The sequence below is a fragment of the Ictidomys tridecemlineatus genome, chromosome 8 (assembly GCF_052094955.1).
Source record: "Ictidomys tridecemlineatus isolate mIctTri1 chromosome 8, mIctTri1.hap1, whole genome shotgun sequence".
NCBI classification, from domain to species: domain Eukaryota; kingdom Metazoa; phylum Chordata; class Mammalia; order Rodentia; family Sciuridae; genus Ictidomys; species Ictidomys tridecemlineatus.
The window spans coordinates 53,173,737-53,199,850 of NC_135484.1; the positions used below are offsets into that span (position 1 = coordinate 53,173,737).

The following is a 26,114-nucleotide window of genomic DNA, read 5'->3' on the forward strand; positions in this document are numbered from 1 at the left end:
GACACTTTGAAACTGCCTGTGGTCTGGGCCCTTGCCTTGACAGCTCTGCTCTTTGACAGCTCTGGTACTGGACTTGGTTCCGCTTTTAAACCCTCATTTGACTACCTATAGTGTCTTTGCTGGTGATATGGCCTCTTTATAATCAGTGGCTGCTTTAACTCCCAGTAGTTTAGGAAGCTAAGACAGGAGGATTGCAAGTTTGAGACCAGCCTCAACAATTTAGCAATTGCCCTAAGCAATTTAGCAAGATCTTGTCTCAAAATAAAAAATAAAAAGGGCGGGAGATACAGCTCAGTGGTAAAGTGCCTCTGGATTCAATCCCCAATACTTCCCAACACTCAAAAAAGATTAGAATGGCATAAAAGTGTTGCCAAAAGCTTGATCCTTGTCCCTGATGCCAATCCGATAATGAGGACACAGTTTTGAGAAAAAGGAAAAAGAAACTTTATTGCTTTGCTAGCAAAGGACAAACACAAGGGACCCTAGTCCCAGAAGCTGTGATTCTGCACATCAGCAGGAACAGGGAGCTTTCAAAGAGGTGATTCAAAGGCTACATTCTTGTGTTCTCTGTTGGAGTTGAAGTTCACTTGTTAAGTTGGGAGATAGTCATTTCTGAGATCTTCAGCTATGATCCCCAAAGTCTGCACTACTTCTTTCATCTGGTGGGTGTGTACTCAAGGACAGATAAATCTGCCTAAAATGGGGAAGAAAGGTTATTCTGTTTCCCCTGAGATTTGCGAGTGGCAGAAATTAGGGAGGAGCAGGGAGAGAGGAAGAGAAAGAAACCTGCTCATTAAAAAAAAAAAAAAATCATTTGCTGTAGCAGAGCAGCAAGAGCTGTATTTTAAGTACAAAGTGAATCATGGTTACAAAAGAACTTGAAATTGCCATAGTTACAACCAATAAGTGAAACCAAGAAAAACCAATGAATTTAAACCCAATCAGATGGATGAGCCTTCTGAATTTATTCCAATTCAATGAATTCTGACATTGTGGAGAGACTCAAATGCGTCTGATCTATGTGAATGGTATAGTTTTCAACAGACAGTACCTCTGTCTGTAATCCTCCAATTCTCCCACACCAAATGAGTGTCTAACAATTCAAATTTGATACTATATACCTGAAATGAGCATTGGTTATCACAGGGTTGGGGTTTATTCTAGAAGACCATTCCCACATGGGTTTTGGATCACCCGAGCTTCCCACTAGAAGGCTATAAACTGGTGGTTCCAGGAACCTTCCTCAATGATTTGCTAAGGTGGCTCACAGAGCTCAGGAAAACACTTCACTTATACTGGTTTATTTTAAAAGATACAGATGAAGGTACACAGGGCAAGTTCTGGAAGGGACCAAGAGCAGAAATATAACAGGGGTTCACTTGATGCTTTGACTATATCTCTGTGGCTTTGAAACTTACATGTTTTTTTCCCCCAATCTTCTTTTTCCTTAAACTTCTCCTCCCTGATCATTCTGACCTGGCATGGCTTCTTCAAACTCCCTCAAGTCATAAAGATAAAAATCCCAGTGAACTCTTTTCCTTCTTACTAAAATTCTTACATAAACTGTGTTACATAAGTGACTCAAAACCAACATCCCATGCTGTCCTTGTCAATCAATGTGATTTTTCCTCCCACATCTTTATTTGGGTTGGGGGAGGGTGCCAGGGTGTACCAGGGATTGAACTCAGGGTTACTCGACCACTAAGCCACATCCCTAGCCCTATTTTGTATTTTACTAGAGACAGGGTCTCACTGAGTTGCTTAGCACTTTACTAAATTGCTGAGGCTGGCTTTGAACTCTCGATCCTCCAGCTTTCCACCTCCTAAGCCGCTGGGATTACAGGCGTGCGCTCCACAACCAATACAATTGTAACAACCAGTCTGCTATAAACTCCTACTGTTCTTTTCAAAAATCTGTAAACACTCAGACCCCTTCAGATGCCATTTTGGGGGTGCTTATTCTGGGCTGCTACAATTCATGTTTTCTCCCCTGAGTGGCCTTCTGCCTTCTTCATTTTCTCTAATAAACTCTTTGTTCTCATACTCAATGTGCATCAACTTGCCTTTTAAGTTGACAGCACACACACACACACACACACACACACACACATTAAAATACTGCTGGTGGGGCAGTTCTTAGAAAGACTTACCTGCGTTTGACACAATTTGCTGGGCCTCAGATTTCATTTCTTCTTTAAAGTTCTTTCCCATGGACTATGATTACCCTCTCATCTCTTTGAAGATGTTTACTGCTTTCATGACCTTAGAGGGTCTGAGAATTGTAGGTTTTATATTTGAAGGTGGCTCCTCCAGACTTTATCAAAAGAGGGAAACACTCCATTCACTCAACTCCACCTTGCCATACCACCTGCTTTGAGGAACCAGTCCTTTCAAAGCTGCACCAGGTAGAACCCTCAGCAGGTGTGAAAGTAAAACACACCAGGAACTTGTAGAAATTTTTTTTAGGGAGGTTGGGAAACTAATGGTTTGAAGTCACCAGATTTGGGTTCCAGTCATTTCAATGGTATCTCTGTAAAACACAGCACTTTTTATATAAGTAGTGTCAGCATCATGGTTATTAGTTGTGGACTTAAGGTAAGACGAGACTGAATTTTAACCTGGCTCTACAACTCTCAATCTTGGACAACCTGAAATAGATTACTAAGTTTCTCTGAGACTAATTTTTCTTATCTGAATATGACGATGAGTACAGTATTGATTTTAGTCATGAGAAGTAAATGAGGTAACATTTGTTTGTTACAGGCTTGGCAAAGTTGTGCTCGCTCTCTCCCCCTGTCACAGATTCTTCTCTGTGTCCCCTCTTCTCTCTCTCTCTCTCCATACACACACAAACACACACAGAGAGATAAATACAGATGTAAATATATGTATGGGGCGCTGGGGATGTGGCTCAAGCGGTAGCGCGCTCGCCTGGCATGCGTGCGGCCCGGGATCGATCCTCAGCTCCGCATAGAAACAAAGATGTTGTGCCTGCTGAAAACTAAAAAATAAATATTAAAAAAAAATTCTCTCTCTCTCTCACTCTCTAGAAAAAAAATATATGTATGGGATGATATCTTAAACTCATTTTTGCCCATTCACACAGAGTAGACACAAGCAACTTAACATATTTATTAAATGAAGAACCAAATCTTACAAAAATCCACTGCCTGAAACTTTCTTGTAGGCTTCTACAGCAAGTGACCAATTGCAGTTGCTTGAGGGAGCTACAGAGAACTGGAAGCTGCGGGGTGGAAGGCAGGTGGGGGCAAGATGGGGTCAGGAAATAAAGCCCTTTTTAAAGAAAGGCTATCACAAGAGCAGTGATGGCATTTGGAGAAGACAAAACCCAGGATGAGCTTTGCCCCTCAGCTGATCCACCCTTCATCCTTCACTTTGTTTCTCTTGGTGTAACCTAGCTGACGCGGTCAGTGAGGCAGGCTCTGGTTCCTTTTGAACTTGTGCAGCATTCCCCATTCAGTGCTCCTCCTATCAGAGGGTCTGAGACTGTGGTGGCAACAGCAGCTCCCTGCAGCTTCCTGGCCTCTGGGTTGAAACTTGGGTGGTGTGACCTTACTCAGGTTATGGGCCCTGATTTCTCTTCTAGCTCTTCCAACAATATTGAAAATAAATAATTCCCTTGCTTATATCTCTTTCTGCTTGACATATCTGGAAAAATTTCCATTTCCAGTGCTTAACTCTAATACATATAGAATATATAAAGCAAGCATATTAAAAAAATGGTTTTACAATGAAGTAAATTTATTTCATCAAAAATATATTCAAAAAATTATAAGATTTCTATGTTAGTCAGCTTTTTGTTGCTGTGAGCAAAATACTAGACAAGAACAACTTTGAGGAGGAAAAGCTTATGTGGGGTCCATGGTCAGAGGTTCATGGTCAGTTGATTCTATTGTTCTGGGCTCAAGTGAGGCAGAACATCAGGTGGAAGGGTGGTGGAGAAGCACTACTTATCTCATGGAGGCCAAGAAGCAGAGAAAGAGGGGACAAAGGGCAGCAGGGAAGGCACACCCCCAATGCACCTCCTTCAGCCATGTCCCACCTGCCTGCAATTACCATCTGGTTATTCCATTCAAACTAGGATGGACCATTATAGTTCTCATAATCTAATCATTTCACCTCTGAATATTCCTGTATTAATACAAAAAATTTGGGGGGACATCTCATTTCTAAACCATAACCTATAGAGGTATGATAATTATCACAAGGATGTCACTAAAAGCTGGATGATGAAACTTGGGAGACATGGTCTCCTTCAATACTCACATCAAGGAGGCACTATCATTACCTTCAAGAGAACACTTGGAGAATTAAATGACTCACATAAGATCACATACCCCATAGGTGGTAAGTGGTGGTTCTGGCTCCAGAGCCCACTTTTTACACTGGGGAAAAGAGTTGGAATTTCAATTAGCTGGCATCACGGATCAAACATCAAATGACAACTGACCAGGATCCTGTAGGATTAGTAGGACTTAACCAGAAGTGCCATGGGAGAGGGATTTCCAGGCTGAGATCATGATGTGGGCAGAGGTGTGGTGGTATGAGTGAGTGCCATCCTTCATGGAGACTGATGGGTCCTGCAATTCTGGAGCCAAGGGGCTGCGTGGGAGCATGACCCAAGCTGAGACCTGAGAGTAAACAGTAATCCAGCCCCAGGAGGCCTTGGAGGACATGGTGAGGAGATGAAACTTCACTCTGAAAGCCAAGGATTTTAGAGAAAGCCCTCTAGTAACCAGAGGCATGAACAGATGATGTCCAGTAGAGTTGGGAATAAAGGTCTAAGACAATGAGAGACGGGCAGGCTGGAGAGACCTATAGGTGTGTGGCAAGAACAGAAACCATCTACCTTCACTTGGTTGACTGCCTACCTTGACATCATTTTCCTATTCCAAGGTCTTCATTAATATGACTTTACTATCCAGGGAACTCTTGCCCATGAAGAAGGAGGTTATAAATACCTTGCTGTCCATTTCAGGAACATCCCCAAGTAATTTCAATGAACATCAAACTGTTCAACTTTTCAATGGAAAGTGTGAAACCAGTTTACTCCCCGGGAACTTTGTAAACCCCTTGCCTCAAAATCCACCCTTTGCTGTGTCCTAAGCAGTCCTAAACTCTTAGATCGTCATCCTTATTGAATCGCAATCGAGTCTCTCCATTGAATGACTTCTGAAACCAGGCTCATCTGTCTTTGCCCTCCCCTCTCTGAGCAGGGAACAGCTCACTCTTCCTACACAGGGCTTAGCTTTATCAAGTATTTTTGCTGATATTTTCTGGTTTCTAGTCCAGGAGAATATACATGTTCAATTAAGACAGTGCATATAGGGGGAAGAAGAGAAGAAAAGGTCCCAGATACAAAATGCTGGAGAGGTATCTAGGTATTTTTCTATGGGTAATTAATACTAGCATAAATTCTATCCAGATTCTCTGGTCTTGGGAAGTAGGGCTTTGAGAGAGAAAGAGGAGGTCATTTGGAGCTGGGAGCGTTCAAGTGGGTAGGACACAGTGCTAGGAGTGTGTGTGTGTGTGTGTGGGAGGGGGGGCAATTGCTTCAGCATGGAAGCAGGGGCATGACAGAGGGCATAGGACAGGAGGATCCTAGGGGGAGTGGAGTGTATTAAAACACTTTACTCTAGAATTTCCCCAGACAGGCTCTGATTGGGCTCTCCCGAGGAAGGTCTTAGACTTGGTGACTGTAGCAGATACTCTGGCCCCAGGAAGAACAGAGTCCACGACAATCTCTGTAGGAATCTTCCAGCAGGAACTTTGTCAGTGGCCATCCCTCTTCTACCACATCACATCACAACACCGGGTCTTCATAACTTTGAAACAAATATTTATACTTTTAGATTTCTATTCTTTTGAGAAAATAGGTTAAGGATTAGTGATAACATTCATTAATATTAATGAAATCAATATTATTGATTATAAATTACACAATATAATAAATTCTAGATTATTATTTTCAACCTATTTTAATGCACCTTTGTTAATTTCGCTGAAAAACTCACCAAATTGAAAACTTTGGATTTACTGGATTAAGCACGAAAGTTTGAGAGCCAAAGTTGTAAGGTGTGTCCTGCTGAGAACAGCTATGTTTTTGCAGTTCTAAGACCCTCCCAGGGTCTCTGCATTCCCAGCCTGGGCCACAGGTCGGGTGACAACCTTTTGCTAGGCTCCCGAGCCTCCCTGGAGCGCAGAGGCCACGTGGATACTGAGTATCAAGGGTCGCACGCGGCAGCGGGGAGGGCGTGGGAAGCGGAGGAGCTGGGTCAAGGGCAAGAGTGTGACCAGGGCGCTGCTCAGGTGGACCCAGGGCGCTGCTCAGGAGGCGGGGGCGGAGGGGAGAAGCCAGAGGTGCTCAGAGGGACCTGGCGACTGAGCAACGCAGTGAGGACCAGAATCTGGCCCCACTCGAGTCCGGGAAAGGTTGCAACATGGGGGTCCTCAACTTGGAGCTGATTTTTGACCATATGGGGCACTTCGGCAGGTAGGGAGGAGGGGCTGGGGGAGCTGGAGCCACGTGGGTGGAGGCGCCGGTGGGGTCTGTTTCTTTCCGTTGCAGCTGCGTTCTGTGCTCCAGTACCTAAAACTTCTCCACTCCCTTTTCCCGCAGGGAAGTCGCTAGACCAGTGACCCTAAGCCTGGCCCAGTGCAGGGCTTGTCCTCTGGGTCTCTGGCGGCCTTACCTTCCTGTAGAGAACAAAGAAGCTTTGGGCCTCCCCTGGGGCGTGGTGGGTGAGAGGCCTCCAGGTGTGCCTGCTTGCCTGCTGCTGAACAGGTGGGACAGGTCCCAGCAGGCGGGAGGTCACAGAAGTAGTGCTTGTTCCAGGACACACATGTCTCTAATTGGCCCAACCGTCTCCTCCACTTTCTCCTGTGACTGCCTTCCCCATTCTACTGGGTAGATTAGGGTCCCCTCTGTGCCTGGCAGGTAGGTATATCCCAGGAACGACGGTTATTCGTTGCCATTTGGAGAAACCTAACCTGTGCCAGGTGCAACGTGCAGGATACTTTTACAGATGCTTCTTCATTTGATGCCCATAGGGTCTCTGCACAAGGAATGTTGGGATCCTTATTTTACTGATCATCAGGCAGGCTGGTGGTGATCACATACTGCAGATATGTGTGGTGGAACTTCAGTTTTAACTCTCACTTGTTCTCTTTTCATTTGTTAAGTTGATTTTTAAAAATTAAATATTTATATGAATGTATTATGCATTCACTTAAAGGAAAATGCTCCTCTTTGACCCAGAATGTTTTGAGAGGAGAGGCAGCTGGTGAAGGGCCCCATAACTTGATGGCTAAAGGTTTGGGATTGACTCCAAAGCCCGGCCTGACACTTATTTCAAATGTGATTTTGGGAACACTTTGTTTCTCCATTTCCTGTCTGTAAAGCTGGAATCATCTGATTCCTGATTTCCTTTCCTCTCAGGCTTTGTGAGAAGATGTGTGTGCTGTTCTTCAGGGTAGAAGGTTGCCTAGAATTGGTTATGATTCCCAGCATCTGCACAATGGAAGCCTGGGGGCAGAGGGAGGAGGCCCCAGTTCTTCCCTGCTCCCTCCTGATAGTTACCTTATTGAAGGCTTCTTCTTTAATCCTCACTACAGCCCTATGAGTTTGGCACACCCCCATTTTAGAGACGAGAAAACTAGGGCTTCTGCCTCAGTCATCTAATAATTGCAGAGCAGAGTTGGAGGCTAGTCCATTGTCCTTCATAGCCCACAGTCTAAACCACAGTGCTATCCCGGGAATAGTATGGAGATGAAGACATCAGCTCTAAGGTTGAATGTCTGAGTTCCTATCCTGCCTGTACCTACCATACATTAACTATATAGTTAATATATTAACTGGTCTACCACCTTCAGTGATGATTGGCATCAGGGCTCTCAATATGTTTTAGACCCTAGCAATGAAGACTCCATGCCACTCTGGCATCTCCCAGGCTATATACATGCTTTTACCACAATTTTTTTAAACCAGTTTCCTGTTGATGGGCACTTAAGTTTCCGAAGTTTTGCAGTTACAACAGCATTAAAAAGTAACTTACAAATTACGTTTGGGAACATTGGTACTAACTACTAGTAACTTTTAGGGAATTCAAGTTTCACTAACTTCAAGGGCAGATGGTTCTGATATTTTGTAGCAAAGTAGAGACACTCAGGTGCTCTATTTACAAATAAATAAATAAATAAAATTAAAAAAAGAAACTATGAAAGTTCTGTTAAGTTAGATTAGCTTTCCGTTTTACTTACAAGACTGGTTAAGCAAAGACTGGTGAGTATACTTTGGCTGGCCTACAAACATTAAAATATGTTGAAGATTAAATGAGATAACAACTGTGAAGTGCTTACACTTTAAAACAACAATGTAAAGCATTAGTAGAATGTGTGAACTGGTGAGGGGTGGGAGATGACAGGCCCATCTAGAATCTTCCTGGTGGAAGTAGAGCTGTATGGATAACAGCTTTGTGACTGACGGCAGTTTCTACCCTGATGGAATTTCACGTCAACCTTTTATGGGATTCTTTTGCTTTTTGGTTTGGTAGAGAAATAGGAAGCATTCACATGCTATTTTTAAAAAAGTCAACTCCAGTTACATATTGTGGTTCTAGAAGAGAAGGAAACAACAGGGGGAGGAAATGAGCAAATGAGAAAGGAAAAGCAGAGAGCATATAGGAAAGACAGGACTGAGAAGCAGGTGGTGAAAGATAAAGAGGTGCTGAAAGTAGGTGATGAGTGTGAAGGGAAAAAAGTGAAGAGAAAAGAGCACAGAAGGAACAGGCTGGGGATGTGGCTCAAGTGGTAATGCGCTCGCCTGGCATGAGCGGGGCGCTGGATTTGATCCTCAGCACCACATAAAATAAAATAAGGATGTTGTGTCCACTGAAAGATAAATATTAAAAAATTCTCTCTCTCTCTCTCTCTCTCTCTCTCTCTCTCTCTCTCTCTCTCTTCTCTCTCTCTCTTAAAAAAAAAAAAGAGGCTAGATCAGCAGGTCTCTGGGGTCCATAGTCTTTTCCCAGTGATACCAAGACATGAGCTCCCTTCTTTGTTCTCATTCTTCTGAGAACGTAGAGTAGTTTTCCATAAGTCAGTTGACATTCAATAAAACATCATATTGAATGTAGGTGCAGAGAGAGAAACCAATTTCTTGTATTTTAATCTAGGGAGTTTCATTTTGTTTTGACAATTATAGCTATTTGTTAGTTAATGTTACACACAATGAGTTTATTATTGTTACATTTAAATCAATTAATAAATATGTAAAAATTTCTCGTGTTTTGTTTCTAATACACACACGTATTTTTGTGGTGCTGGGAATGGAATCTAGGGCCTCCAGCTAAGCAAGGGCTGTACCCTCTGAGCCACATCCCCAGCCCTCTAATACATAAATATAGGTAGATATGACCTGTGTAAAGAAAAGCCCCTTAGTGTCCTCAAAATTTCTAAAAATATAAAGCTTCCTCAGACAAAAAAAAAAAAAAAAAAGATTGGCAACTGTTGGACTGAAGGATGCTCAAAAGAACCTTCCATTGAGAGGGAGCATTGAGATCTGGTGAAGTGGGCAGGTCTGCCGCATAGGAAAGGTGGTACAGACCACATGTTTTAACTGTGCAGTTTTGCTTCAGTTTGATCTGACAGGAAGTATTTTCTACTTCCTGTTACAGTGGTTTTATGATAATGATGATCATTATCTGAAATGGTTCTGTTGTCTTTTTTGGGGGGTGCTAGGAAATGAACCCAAGGCCTCTTCATGCAAGGCAAGCTGTTTATCACTGAGCTACATACCCAGAACGGTTTTCAATCTAATAATTCAGTTGTCTGCTCATAGGACTTGTCTGACTCAATTCCAGGGATTTGAATTTGTAGGACAATTCCAATTTTATATATTCTACCCTTCTGTCCTGTGGTCACAGTTGTCCTTGCGAGATAATTTTTATTTCAGAAAATATGTCATTGTTGGATGGAGTCTGTAAATTTGGAGATTTTACTTTGATTTAAAAAATTTTTAAAATCAACCTTCTATTTTAGGATAATTTTAGACGTTACAGAAATGTTGCAGAGATACTGTGGAGAGTTCTTGTATGCCCCTCACCAAGTTTATCCCATTGTTAGCATCTTTACGTAGTTGGCAATTCGTCAAACATATTTAACAGTTTACTATTAATGGCATACAAATTTTATTTGAATTTCACTGGTTTTTTCATGAATGTTCTCTTCCTGTTCCAGGATCCTGTCCAGAGTACCACTGCATGTGTGAAGAATTTAGTTGTCATTTTATCTTCATCTCTTGGCTCTTTGGCAGTTTCTTTGTATTTTTTTTTAAATGACCTTGACAGTCTTTAGGCATATTGGCCAGGGAACCTATAGAATGACCTTCAATATAGGGTCATTTTCTCATGATTAAACTAGGCTTACAGTTTTTGGAAAGAAAAGCACATAGTCTTTGGGGAGCCAGGGACCATTCTATCCCCATAATGTCACTGGGATGTTAACTATCATCACTCAGTGAAGATCATGTTTTCCATGTAAAGCCGCTGTTTCCTTCTCTATTCTTTGGAAATGAATCACAACATCTAGCTCACCCTCAGGGAGTACTTCCTAGAGAGGAGAAATATCTACAGATAATAATTGGAATTGTAAGAAAGATTGGTCTCTTTTCCCATTTTATTTATCTGTTTTATCATTTCTTTATACTACTGTGGTATATTTGTCAGGGTTATCCAGAGAAACAAAGCCAATGTGATATCTATATATAGATAATAGATATAAATAGATGGATAGATAGATAGGTAGCTCTATTTATGTCTATTGTTGCTCAGTTTTTATGGGGGTTGGTTCCAGGAATTGCTGAGGATACAAAATCTGTGGATACTTAAGTCCCTTAAATAAAATAGTGTAGACTTTGCATATAATCTACGTATAGCCTCCTATACTCTTTAAATCTTCTATATTTATTATACTTAATACTAAGCAAATAGTTGTTATACTGCATTGTTTAGGAATAATGACAAAAATATGTATATGTTAGGTACAGATGCAGGTTTTTCCCCCTGAATATTATCAACCCACAGTTGATTGAATTCATGTGTAGTACCTATGGATATGGAGATAGTCTATCTATTGTCTGTCTATCATCTTTCTGTCTATCCATCTATTCATCCACCCATCCATCTATCCATCCATCCATCTGCCTGTCTGCCTGCTGGCTTGCCTACCTGTCTACCTACCTACCTACCTACCTACCTACTTACCTACCTACCTACCTACCTATCTATTTATATAACTATCTCTGGGATTTATTATAGAAATTGGTTCACATGGTTATGGAGGCCCAAACTCCTAGGCTGTGGGCAAGCTGGGGAACCATGGCAAGCTTGGAAAACCAATGCTATAAATCAATTCCAGATCAAAGGTCTGAAGATTGGTGGGCTGATGACATAAATCTGGGTTTGGGTTAAAAAACCCAAGAACTAGGAGTGCCGCTATCTCAGGGCAGGAGTAGATGAATGACCCAGCATAGGTAGGGAGAGTGAATTTGCCCTTTTTTTGTCTTGCTTGTTTGGTCTATTCAGGTCCTCAAGTGATTGGATTATGTCCACCTTCATATTCACTCCACTGACTGAAATATTAATTCTTCTGGTAATGCCCTTATAGAGACATCTATCAGTAATGTTAAGGGCCTCCCTTAACCTTGTTGACACATACAATTAGCTATCACAATATGGATTCATACATACTTATTTTTTTACTTTGGTATATACTACCCTGTTTCTTTTGTTGCTCAGATTGTTTCAGCTTTGGCCCTTGAGAGTTTTCTTCAGGTTGGTTCCTTTGTCTCTTCCACATGTCCTCATCCTTTTGTTTTCTGAGTATTTATTTCATTTTTTTCTGATAGTGTAAGATACTCTGGGCTTGTCCCCTGTCTTGGTCTTAGATCATCCTTTTTTTATGGTTCCTTTCTTTGAAGAATGATATTTTGTTTCTGTTGGCTTGTCATTGCTTCTCTGCTTTCTCTGTAGACAGATCTAGGAAATATATTTACTGACCCATACATACAAACATACCTACAATTATTTCTATATTTGCCCCCCCCCAAAATATATCTTAAGGTCAACCTGATGGAGTTCCTTCGTATTTGCTTGTATTCTTTTTTTTTAAATATATTTATTTTTTAGTTTTCTTTAGGTGGACACAACATCTTTATTTTTACGTGGTGCTGAGGATCGAAACCAGTGTCTCATGCATGCTAGGCGAGTGCTCTACCACTGAGCCACAACCCCAGCCCTGCTTTCAGCCCTTTGGCAGACAGAATAACTAGCTTTTCTTCCCTTTACAGATTACAGATATTCCTGTATTTTATATGTGCCTACCAGAATGTCTCTTGTGGTATCCACTATGTGTCTACTATATTCATGTTGATTACCCCAGAGTATACCTGCAAGCCACCAGGAGAAGTGAAACGGGCTGTATTTCAGAATGTCTCTCATTGGAGGTTGGAAGAAATCTTGACCCTGTTGTCCCCAGGGCAGAAAGATCACATTTCAGTGGAGCTGCAGGATGGTGAGATCTGGGAGCTCACAAGATGTAGCAGGATCTGGAGGGAGAACATGTCACATTTGGACTATGAATATGATGGCTATGAACATAACATTTCTTGCTCTGATGGCTACGTTTATGACCGGAGCAAGTGGGAAAACACTGCGGTGACCATGTGGGATCTGGTCTGTGACCAGAAATGGTATGCGGATATGATCCAGCCCCTCATTATGCTTGGAGTCCTGCTGGGAGCAATCATTTTTGCCTACCTTTCTGACAGGTAAATGGAAATACTTAGGATTTTTGCATCAGTGTGGGGTTTATTTTTTCTATGATTTTTTAGGGGACTGGGAATTATTATGTTCAACACTTCAGTCATTTTCATACTTTCTGTCTAAATACTTTGCTGACCCATTATTTGCTGATTATTATGTATTTAGGGATACAGAATAATATAGTATTAAGGGTTCTGTAGATAGTATATATCATGGTTCTACTGCTTATTAACTATGGCCCTAGAAAAATTGCCTTACTCATCTGTGTTTCAGAATCTTAGTGTATGTATAAGCTTGTGATAAAAAGAAAATCACTCACCTTAAAGGGTTGTTGCAAAACTGATATAGAAGAAAGTTTCCTGGAACATATAAGTACTTAATAGACACCAGTTGTTATTTTGAATTAATTTCTTTAAGTAGACTTGTTTTTAAAGAAGAGTAGCCTGGTCCAAATAATATCTACAAAACTGAAGATATGATATATTGTCTTATCTTTGTCTCTTTATGCTGCTATAACAAAATACTATAGACCAGGTAATTTATAAAAAATAGAAATTGATTGGGCTGGGGTTTTGGCTCAGTGGCAGAGCGCTTGCCTAGCATGTGTGGGTCCCTGAGTTTGATCCTCAGCACCACATGAAAATAAATAAATAAAATAAAGGTATTGTGTTCTACTACAACTAAAAAATAAATATTTTTTAAAAATATTTAAAAAAATAGAAGTTGATCTCTCAAAGTTCTAGATGCTAAGGAGTCCAAGATTAAGGTATCAGGAAGAGTGGTGTCTGGTGAGTGCTGTTCTCTTCTTCCAAGATGTCTTGTTGCTGTACTTTCCAGAGGAGACAAATGCAGTGTCCTTATATGGCAGAAGCGATGGAAAGACAAGAGAGAGCTCCATTCAATTTTGAGCCCTTTAATAAGGATGCTAATTCCATCAATGAGAGGAGATCCCTCATGACTTACCTCCTCCCAAAGGCCATACCTCTTATTACTGTTAAATTGGGCATTCTCCTCCATGAATTTTGGAGGAGACATCATCAGGCAAACCATATGACCATATTTTAAAAACATTCTCATTAAAATAAACATATAAATCTTAAAGCAAAGTTCACCTCTGTTTTCACATGGACCATACTTCAAGTATCTAAATTACTGAGATTAATCTATATGGTCTCTACAGTTGTGAATTTTATAGACATGTGCTAGGCACTGGGGACCAAAAGACAATAGCTTAGGTCAGAAATTCTTACCTTTGGGGTATACCAGTTTAACAACCATGTCCAGAGAAAAATTGTAGGCTGTGCATCTTACAGAATGCTCATAGGTGTTATGCATTACTGTTTTCATTTTGTAGACAACTGTACAAATAATTTCTTGGGGTTTTTCTGTTGAAATATGTTTAATGCCTAACACGTGAAACTAACACGTGAAACTAAAAAATATTTCAGACACATGTATTAAGTGTACTGAATAAATGTACATTTACTATATGACAAAAGTGGGACATATAGTCCTTAATTTTATTTAGAAGAAAAAGAGACCTAGAATAGCCAATGCAATTCTGAGCAAAAAGAGTGATTTTGAAGACATCACATATCTGAACCTGAAGAATACTACAGTATTCTACTGTAGCAAAAACAGCATGGTATTGACATCAAAATAGACATGAAGATCAATGGAGCAGAGTTGAACCCACACACTTAGAGCCATCTGATACTTGACAAAGATGACAAAAATACATGTTGGAGAAAAGATAGCCTTTTTAACAAATGGTGCTGGGAAAACTGGATATCCCTATGATATGTATAAGAATGAAATTAGATCCTGCACAAAATTCAAATCAAAATGAATCAAAGACTTGGGGGGACTGGGGATGTGGCTCAAGCAGTAGCACGATCACCCGGCATGTGTGGGGCACTGGGTTCGATCCTCAGCACCACATAAAAAATAAAAGTAAAAATAAAGTAAAGATGTTGTGTCCAATATTTAAAAAAAAAGACTTAGGAATTAGATGAGAAACCTTGCAACTGCTAGAAGAAAACATAGGGTCAATACTTCATTATAGAGGTGCAAGAATCAACTTTCCTAACAAGATCCCTAAAGTTCAAGAAATGAAACCAAAAATAAGTGGTATGCCATGAAATTAAAAGCTTCTGCTTAGAAAAGGAAACAATTAAGAATGTGAAGAGTGGGCTGGGATTGTGGCTTAGTGGTAGAGTGCTTGCTGAGCATGTGTGAGGCACTAGATTCCATTCTCAGCACCACATAGCAAATAAATCAAATTTAAAAATTTATCAACAAGTAATAAAAATATTAAAATAAAAAAGAATGTAAAGAGAGCCTCCAGAATGGGTAAAAACTTTTTACCAGCTACTCCTCTGATAGAGGATTAATATTCAGAATATATAAAGAACTCAAAAAACTCAATGCCAAAAACCCAAATAACCCAGTCAATAAATGGATGAAAGAAACAAATGAATTTCTCAAAAGAAGAAACACAAATGGCCAACAAATATATGACAAAATGCTCAGCATCTTTTAGCAATCAGGGAAATGCAAATCAAAAGTACACTAATATTTCATCTTACTCCAGTCAGAATGGCAGTTATCAAGAACACTAATAATAATAAATTCTGAAGAGGATGTGGAGAAAAAGGTACATAGATATATTGTTGGTAGGACTGCAAATTAGTACAACCACTCTGGAAAGCAGTGTGGAGATTCCTCATAAAACTAGGAATTAAACCACCATAAGACCCAGCTCTCCCACCCCTTGGTGTATGTCCAAAAGATCTAAAATCAGCACCTTCAGTGATGCAGCCATGTCAATATTTATAGCAGCACAATTCACAATAGCCAAATTATAGAATCAACTCAGGTGCCCATCAGTAGATGAATGGACCAAGAAAATGTGGCATATAGACATATTGGGGTTTTACTCAGACATAAAAGAAGAATGAAATAATGGCATTTGCCAGCAAATGGATGGAAATGGAGAATACCACGCTAAGTGAAATAAGCCAGGCTCAGAAAATTAAGGGTCGAATGTTTTCTCTCTATGTGGAAGCTAAAGCAAAATAAGGAAAAGAAGGCAGTGGGGGAGGATTGTATACACAAATACATTTGGAAGTAGAAGCAGTGATAGAAAAAGGAGAATGGGAGGGAGAGAGGAAGGGACGGAAATGGGAAGATGCCAATCTGACCCGCTGAACTAAGGTCGCTAATGTGAAATTGTGGTGACATAAATAAAACACAGATACAATTTACTTTTGCACAAGCTTCAGGACAGCTTTCCCCAGCTCTCAGCCTTAGGCTCCCCCAAAGGGAGGGCAAGAGAAAGTCACGAGAGGCTGATGAGAGAGAGAGCACGTTTGGAAGTGAGCCTTTTTTCGGAGGGTGCTGGGGGTTGCTGGGGGTGTGTGACACACACTGTTCTTACTTAGAAAGTTCTATCCATAAAAGGGCAGAAGGGGTAAGATTACAAGGGACCAGGTGAGTGTAACTCAACCCCAGCAGGTATACCTATACCTGAAGACCCACCTTGCTATCTGAGCTGGGACAACACCCAAGTCACCATGAATGTCGTGATTGGTCAGAGCCTCGGGCTTCAGGACTGGAAGGCATGGTCATTCAGAGTGGCTCTCCACAGGAAGAAATATGGAATGAGTTTAACAAAATCATGTTATATGCATATATAAATGTACCAAAGGGAATTTCACCTTTCCATATATAAAGAAAGTATCAATCAAAAAATAAATAAAGGAGCAAAAGGAAGATTAGTAAAGGAGGGGAGGAAAAGTGGGTGGTGGGGGAAATGAGGGTTGAAATTAAATTCTTTGCATGAATGATTCTGTCAAAATGAACCCAACTACTATGTATAAATATAATTCTTTAATAAAAAGTGAGATATAACAAACAGTTTAAAAAAAGAACTCAGGGCTGGGGTTGTGGCTCAGTGTTAGAGCACTTGCCTAGCACAGGTGAAGTCCTGATTCAATCCTCAGCACCACATAAAAATAAATAAATAAAATAAAGGTATTGTGTCCATCTACAACTAAATAAAAAAAAGAACTCAGCACAAAATATGTCAACTGAAAGAAAATTGAGTTCCTTCATATTTAAACCTAGGATAGTTATAGAAACATGTTGAGTGCCTACTGTGCACCAGTTAACTTTGCTAGATGCAGGGCTTTGTATTTTAAAAGTCCTTGAGAAGTTGTAACCACAAGTCAGTTCCCATTTGTTTGTGTAGCTCAAATTAACATCACTTGGGAACTCCAAAAAACCCCTCAGACTAAAAAAATCACTTAATGTGGTTCCAGATTGGCAGTGTCTTAAGACCTATGGAAGAAGGAAATTAATGTACTCCCAGGAAAACTTCTTGAGAGGGACAGCCCCCCACCTCTGACTTCTCCACTTCTATATCTTGCTGGGTATACCAAGACTGCAAGTCCATGACCACTCTTTTTCACAACCAATTCTTAAGAGTTGTTCATGCAGTTGATAACCTTCAAATATGAGATTATGTTCTCTCTGTCATAAAGACCAGGCTGCTAACTGCTTGCTGTAAAAGCAGTGAATTCCTCAAATCCAGTGTTCCTCTTTATTGCAACCTAATACACGTGTGGGTGGTGTGGGTGTCATCTCTGCATGGCTTATAGGTCAGGGGAACTGTTAGGAACATGCAAATGCTTGATTGCTTTCTGTGATGTTGCAAGCAATAAAGATCCTTTTTTCTCTGACCCAGAGGTTTTCTGTCAGCTCCATTAAATAGCAAAAGGTTAACTTATTAACTTAGTAGAGCAAAATCAAATTTGAGACTCTTTGCTTATAAGTCCTCAGCCTGAGAGGATTCTTAGGAACTATTTTTCATGGTATATAAATAGTTTAGTCTAAACCAGAACACGTAAATAAAGGTACTGTGAGTAAGAATCAGCAGAAGCAATAGCTATCAGAAATGAACTTCTATACAAAGACTTTACTGGAATTATCATGCATAAATAATAAAACATATTGAGCATCTTTAAAGAAATAAAAGATAAACTTGAAAATATCAATTAAAAACTGGAAGTTGTATTAAAAATGACATAAAATTGAAGAATACCCAGGATATCTAGAAATAAAAAACAAGTGAATAACAAATCCTCTGTATAATTTTAACTATCTAACATACACAGCTAAAGAAAGTATTCGTGAAATGGAAGATAGCTTACAGAAAAAATATCAATAATAAAACTCAAAGAGATAGAAAATAAGAGAAATTAAAGTTCATATATGCAGAGAAAAAAAGCCTGAAACATTTAATATTAGAAATTAATCAATGGAATGTACCGCATTAACAGATTAGAGAACAAAATTTATATGATTAATTCAATAAATGCAGAAAAACATTTGATAAATTTCAAAATCCTCTCATGATAAAAACTAAAAAGAACACCGTTAACCTCATAAAAGTTACCATAATAAGATTTAGCATGAATATATGTGTCAGTCAGCATTCTGTTACTGTAGAAGAAGAAACCTGAGATAATAGAGGCTCATTTTGGCTTACCGTGTCAAAGGTTTCAGGCCATTCACTTGGCCCCGTTGCTTTGGGCCTGCGGCAGCATAGTACCCTACAGTGGGATTGCTTACCTGGTAGTGGTCAAGAATCAGAAAGAGAGGAAGGGGCTGGGGTACCAGTGATCTAACTTCCTTCCTTCAGGCTACACCTCCTAAGGGTTCTACCACCTTCTAATAGTGCCACAGGTTGGGGACTTCTTCACACATAGGCTTTTGGGGGATACTTCCAAAGTATAGTAACATTTTTTTTCTTTTTCTTCCTTTCCAAGTCTTTTCATTCCCTTCCCCCTTTCCTGTCGCTTATCCCCCATTCCCTTCCCTTCCCTCCCTCCCTCCCTCCCTCCCTTCCTTTCTTTCTTCCTTCTTTCCTTCTTCCTTCTCTCTTTCTTCCTCCCCCTTCTCCCCCTCTCCTATTCCTTCTCCTCTTCTTCCTCCTTTCTTTTTTGAGACAGACTCTTGCTATGTGACCCAGGCTGACCTCAAACTCCTGCATCAGCATCTCAAGTACCTGAGATTACGCTATGCTCCACCATGCCTAGCAACATCTTAATTGTGAAATGTTAAAAACTTTTCCAGAAACAAACCAGGATGTGTAAAATGCTACCTCTACTTAGCATTGTGTTGGAGGTTCTAGTCAGTGGTTTAAGAATGAGGGGTGGAGGGGAGAAACGGAAGAGAAAGGAGGATAGAAGGGTATAATGATTGGAAAGGAAGAATAAAATAAGTCATTATTTACATCTGTACAATTATATATGAAAATTCACAGGTGAACTATTAGAATTAATGAGCATTTAATAAGATTGGACATATTATCAACATGTCAAGATTTGTTGTTTTTATATACTGAAAACAAATAAAAAAATCTTTGAATTGCAAAAGTCTAAAAATATGAAATATATCGATAAATCTAACAAAAAGTAATTCCTCTATGGAGAAAATTACAGGATTTAAGAGTCAAATTGTTGAGGTATATAGATATATTATCAAACAAACAGGTGGGTGATCTCTTGCATTATAAGCATTGAGTATGGTACAAATAAGGCATTGTATATTTGTGGGAAAAGTATCAGTCAGCGGTGCTGGGACAGATATCTAGCTACAAAGAAGAAAAACACAGTTGAATTGCCTTCTTCACACTTGGAAAAATGACTTACAGAGGGATTAAAGATTCATATGTGAAAGGCAAAACTATTGGACTTCAGGAAGATAATATAGAGAATATTTTCAGAAACTAAGGGAATGGAAGGGCAATCATTAAAACAAACAGGCCTAACTATGAAGAAAAAGATGGACAGATGTGACTTCCTTAGAAGAATTTATACCCATCAAAGACACCAATGAAGGGCATGTGTGTACACACACATGCACAAACACACACACATATATAATTTTAAACTTTCTATAAGAGAATAGTACCACATGTAATATATATATATATATATATATATATATATATATATACACACATACACACACATATACATATATGGAGAGAGAGAGAGGAAGATTTGCTTTACAAAAGAATTATTGTCTAGAATAGTCAAAGAACTCTACCAATAGAAAAACTACAACCCACTAGAAAAATGGAGAAAAGATTTGAATTTGCTCTATAGAAGAGAAAATCCAAATGACTAATGAAAAGATAAAAAAAGAGTATCAATGATATATAACCACACCATTTATTTTCAATCAGTTGCTTAAAGTAAAGAGTTCTTGTAATATTAATATTAAGAGTTGGTGAGGACATGGAATACTAGAATCTCCTGTCCTGATGGTTTGAATGCAAATCAAGAATGCAAATTGGCAAAATTTTGAAGAACGATTTGGCATTATGTGGAGAAGTTAGTAATGTGCATAGTTCACTTACTTTAGTGTGAGTACCTTGGACACGCTCTTGTGTATGTCCACATAGGTACATGCATAAGAATGCTCCCATGGTATTGTTCCTAACATTCCTGCACTGTGAACAACTCAAATAAATGTCTTCTAACTGTGTCATGATGCCTGCATTGTAGTGTAATCTTAGAGTAGGAAGAATATGTGCCCTGAAAATGAATGAACCACAGCTACATTAAACAACATAGATGAATTATTCACACATAATTTGAGCAAAAGAAGCAAATCATAAATTAATACACAAGGTATTATCCTGCTATAGAAAGTTTAGAACCATACAGCAAAACTAACCTATATTGTTATAAACAATAACTTGTATCATTTAGTGTTGCATATAAAAGTGGTCCAATGGAATGAAAATCAAGGAATTGATTATTGTTGAAGTTAATGGCTCCTGCTGGAATTGGGCAGGAAGTTTGTGATCATAGAAGATGGTGCAGGGTGTTAACGAGTGACTGGCAATGATCTCCTGCTTGTCTTGGGTAGTGATTTCCTGGTGTTCGGTTCTTTGTTATTCCCTATACTGTATATATATTATGCATGCATTATATACTATTACAAATAAAGGAAAGAAAAAGATCTGATATCATTCTTATGGAGCTAACAATAGAAAAGACAAGACTTTTAAATGGGTTAATTTTAATGAAATATGTTAAATATTTTAAAAATAATAACAACAATTTACATTTAAGGATAATTAAGTACTATCTACTATTCTAAATATCTTGTGTAATATTATTAAAGAAGTCTGTGAGGTAGGCAGTATTTTTTTTTTTTTTTGCTTATGAGGAAAAGAAAGCATAGAAATTCACTTCACTTGGGAAGGAGGGGGTGGAGCTGGGATTTGAGCCCAGGCCAGTGGGCATAACTCCTGCACAATCTGTGTCTTAATTTCTGCCAAGAACCCCCAGGGGATGAAGAGGAAAGACTTCCTATTTGACTTGAGTTTGCAAAGCCTATGAAAGTTGTCAGATGGAGGTGACTTTTTAAAGGTGAAGGGGCAACTCTCTTGAGAGAGCTTGGCACCCTTCAGGCAAAGAAGAAAAAAAAAAAAAAACTCAGCCCATTTCCTCTGGTGCAGCAGAGGAAATGCAAGGACATAGAAGCCTGGCAGGGCAGGGCAGGGTAGGGTGGCAGAAGTGTAGGATGGATAAAGGAAATGACAAGAGACGAAGCCATGACAAGGATACTTCATTGCTAGGAAGTGGGAGGTTGGAAAAACTGGTGGAAGACCATTGAAGAAATGGTGAAGGCTAGAGCCAAAGCCGGAAAAGTAGGGAGAGAAAGACAAAGACCTATATGGGAAGTATTTCTGATGTGACATATTTGGTGACCAATATGCAAGGGGGTGAGTGGCCGTCAGGAGAGGTATATGATAAGGGTAAGGATGGCAGGGAGAGAGCAGCTCCAGAAGAGAGTGGAGTATGTCTGGATATTTTTCAGTAAGTTTGTACTATCTATGGATCATGGGGGAAAAGAAGGGATATATTCAAAATTAATACCAACTACAACATCAAGGAAAGATGGCGGCTCTGCAGGACATTAGAGAGAGTTAATAATAGCACATGCTCAGGGATCCAAGCAGGGGAAGTAGGTGAAACCACAAGGGCAGTGTGGCCAGTAGAGAACATTAGGAGAGGACATTGGCCTTGAGACAGGGGCCATCAGAGAGAGGTAAGCACAATTGGGAGTGATGTTCTGTAAGCCATGGGACAGCAGAGCCCTGATAAGTAGGCAGGGTCAGTGCCACCAGAAATGACAGGCAGAAGAGGACCAAGGTGGGCAATTTGGAGTCTCTGGTGATAGCAAAGTAGGCGCAGGAAAGTTGGTTGCCCTTGGCCACTATTAGCTGAGGAATAGAAATTGAGGAAGTAGGTATTCCCTTCTGATGAGTCTACCGGGAGGAAATGTGAGGTGGCTAAAGGAGCCATGGGGTCATCTTTTGGGTAAAAGAGACTTAAACTGAAAAGAAAGAGTTTTAGAGGAAAGGGAAAGATAAGAGGGAAAAGAAATAATGCGTCGATTAAGGTCTCAGAGGAGGCGGGAAGAGGCATGATCTGAGAGCCTTACAGAGCCAAGAAAACCAGGCTGCCTCCATTTTGCAAAATGGTGTTTAGGAGGGAAAGGAGTTTGTATCTCCAGAGAGGCGTGAAGCAGAGAGGCTGAATGCAGATGCAGATTTGTGTGAGATGACCCAGAGTGACTGTGTGTGCACTAGCAGTTTAGCTCCAGGCTTCCTCACCAAATGCTGGTCTCTTGAATCAATCATGTGTTAACTCATGATTTGCCCAAAATAAACATAGGAATAACTGCACTAAGCTATTAAAAACATAGGTAACTGTCTCTCATGAACTGGAATGGATGCTTAAACTGTTACAAGCTGACTTTGCTTCTTCCACTGTGTGATTCTTATTTTGCAGACTAGGAAGGCGAATGGTCCTGTGGTGCACAAGCACTGGCATATTTTTGTTCGGAATAATGTCAGTATTTACATTTGATTATTACAGCTTCGTGATCGCACGCTTTCTTCTTGCTGCGGTGAGTTGTTTTCTCTTACCACTTTAGTTCTGCTACGATATTTCCATTTTTACCTTAACTCTTTTTAGTTTTGCTCGTTTAGAATCTGGTGAGAGACATCAAGGACTGGCTAATCTTTGTTCACTCTCCTGCGGGAGTCTTTCTGGGGCATATTAATGACTTATGTTTAGAATGGAACTCATTTACATGAAAAATTGCCACTTATTGGGCAGAATTTTTTTTTTTTGCTCAACTATGCCCCCACCCTAAAATGACAAAGGCATTGTTTTATTTCTGAGCAATTATTCTGGTCTAGTCAGGACCTGTATACCCAAACCAAACTGACAAAAGATATTGTCAAAGTGGTCTGTATAATGTAAAAAAGAATATAAATGACTCTTTGAATTTTTTTAAAAAAATATTTTTGAAGTTGTTGATGGACCTTAATCTTATTATTTTTATTTATTTATTTATGGTGCTGAGAATCCAGCCCAGTGCCTCACACTGGATGCGAGGCAAGCACTCTGCCACTGAGCCACAACCGCAGCCTGAGGCATTGAATCTTTATGTTGGGAGGATTGGGGGAGTCCAGTGGACAGATCAGGAATTTGAAAACCATTTTTGTCATATATTGACAGCCATATGACCTTACACAAATATGCTATTCTCTTAGAGCTGTGGTTTCTATTCTATAAACTATGGAAAATAATACCTGTTTCCTGGGTTGTTATCAGGATTCAGTGAGACTCAATGTAAACACCAATGTTGCAACCCCTGGCATAGAGCAGGCACACTTCTGACAATGGCAACTGTTACCGGAAGTGGACAGCAGGCAAGGAAGCTGTTTCCAGGATCAATGAAGCTTTCCAGACAAGCTTCTAAACTATCAAACAACACAGCAGTGATTTTTTTTTTTTTGATTAGAGGTTGTTGATTAAGACTAATGGAGTAAAGTTTGTATCTGGGGGGAAGAATTTGTGATTTAATAAAATCAGAGCAGGGTATGCATAAAAACCTCACCTCGAGGCAGGGTGGATGATGAGGGTCCAGAGTCAAGACAAGGACTTCAAGCTCAGAAGAGATCCCCAGGACCCTTCGGGAACAAGGTGGTGTGTTTGGTTTTGGTGGATGGAAAGGGATGGTCAAAGTTGAAGAGATATTTTTTTTTAAAAAAAACAATCTTTGTAGTTGTAGATGGACAGAATGCCTTTATTTTATTTATTTTTATGTGATGTTGGGGATCAAACCCAGTGCTTCACACATGCTACGCGAGCATCCTGCCACTGAGCTACAGCCCCAGCCCTGAAGAGACATGTTTTAAAGTACAGAAAATTAAAGGTGTTGGGCTGGAGTTGTGGCTCAGCAGGAGAGCCCTTGCCTAGGTGAGCGAGGCCCTGGGTTCGATCCTCAGCACCACATAAAAATAAAAATAAATGTATTGTGTCCAACTACAACTAAATAAATAAAATATTAAAAAAAAGAAAATTAAAGGTGTTGCACCCAAAATAAAAGTAAACACACATATTTAGGAATATTAAAGCGTTTTTTCATATGAAAGATAGCAACCAATAGTTCCGTTTCAACTGAAGACGTGGCTCTGTAATTCCAGGGTCAGAGAGATTCAGGGTTGTTGAGAGAGACCTTTTGGAGGGACTAATGGCTCCACAGAGGCATATTACCGAGAAAGTCTGAAGGTCCTTTTTGGAAGACTTATAAGGATAATTCTAAAGATATCTGTTTCAGTCTTGCAAAATACCCTGAATTTGTTCACAGAGCCAAGAACACGAGGCTGTACCTGTTGAACACATCTGTGAAATGTGGTCTTTAATTTTTGCAACTCTTTTCTTTGATTTTCAAGGGAAATAAATTTGTGGTAGGATTCCAAGTATGGTGGAGATGCAGACAGATTCATTTACTCAGATATTTATTGATCTGCCTGTGGAGTGCAGTGCTAAATAAACCAGACCCGACTGTTTCAATCATTCTACAGTCTAGAGGAAAACAAGAATGTTGATCATCCATCTTTAAAATACAGAAATCCTATCATACGTGACAACATGGATGGAGCATCATTATGTTAAGTGAAATAAACCAGGCACAGAAAGACAATACCACATGACCTCATTCATGGGTGGAATCTAAAACAGTAGATCCCATAGAAGTTGAGAATAGAATGGTGGTTACCAGAAGCTAAAGAGGGTAAGGGGGAAGTGGAGATGGGAAAGGGTTGGTCAACAGGCTTTAAGTTATAGTTAAAGTTTTGAACGACCAACAATAAAAAACAACAATAACAACAACAACAACAAAAAACAGGATAAGACATATGTTAAAAAAAAGTTATAGTTAAAAATGAGAGGTTCTGGTGTGCTGTTGCACAGTCAGGTGACAAAAGATGGTCATAACGTCTAGATAGCAATAATGTCCTGAATACTTCAAAAAAAATCTGGAAGGGATTTTGAATGTTTTCACCACAAAGAAATGATAAATGTTAGCCGGGAGCAATGGCACATGTCTATAATCCTAGCAGCTTGGGAGGCTGAGGCAGGAGGATCCTGAGTTCAAAGCCAGCCTCAACAAAAGTGGGACTTTCGACCTGGCACTTGAGCTTAGCATGCAGAGTGAATGTCTGTCACGAGCCTGTCATGATTAAGAGTGTTTTCAGTGTTTAGAATTAATCTCTATCTCTAAATAAAAATACAAAATAGGACTGGGGATGTGGCTCAGTGGTCGAGTGCTCCTGAGTTCAATCCCTGGTACCCCTTCTCCAAAAAAAAAAAAAAAAGATAAATGTTTGAGGAGATAAATATGTTTAGCCTGATATGAACATATATACATGCTGTACAATGTGAAATGTGGCCTTAATGTACCCCATGCATATGAATTTTTTGTCAATAAATTAAATAAACAAAGTGTACACAAATTGCAAATAATAAATAATAATCAATGGCTTCCCACAAAATATACTATGTAACCAACAGAACATACATACCTGAATATATACTTACAACATTAATGGCGAGGGGTCCCATTGGGGTCCAGACGATCAGGGGCTTTTTAGTTCTGAGGGAGAGTAAAAGAAGAACATTTCAGTAGAGGTAGCAGCAGGTGAGAAGGTGGTACTTGTCTTTTTGTGCCTGGGATGAGAAAGAATCAAAGGCGGAATATCTGGAGAATGGAGAGGGGGTGAGGGGCACAGGCATGAGCTGTCTAGGGCAGGACTTGGTAGGACGATAAAGATTTTGCTCTATCTCCTATAGGCAATGGGAATCCACTGAGGGGGTGAAAATGGGGGTGAAG

At 39.8% G+C, this 26,114-nt stretch overlaps 1 protein-coding gene across 1 annotated transcript in view; it reads left to right on the forward strand.

Annotated features, from left to right (window-relative positions):
- Positions 1 to 6,330: 6,330 nt before the first annotated feature.
- The window catches only part of Slc22a16 (solute carrier family 22 member 16), a 41,105-nt gene continuing 21,321 nt past the window's right edge, over positions 6,331 to 26,114 (forward strand). Inside the window, exons 1-3 of the mRNA XM_078018582.1 lie at positions 6,331 to 6,514; positions 12,368 to 12,847; positions 22,721 to 22,838. Coding sequence (XP_077874708.1) covers positions 6,462 to 6,514; positions 12,368 to 12,847; positions 22,721 to 22,838 — 651 coding nt within the window. The 5' untranslated portion in view covers positions 6,331 to 6,461. The remainder of the gene's footprint in view (positions 6,515 to 12,367; positions 12,848 to 22,720; positions 22,839 to 26,114) is intronic.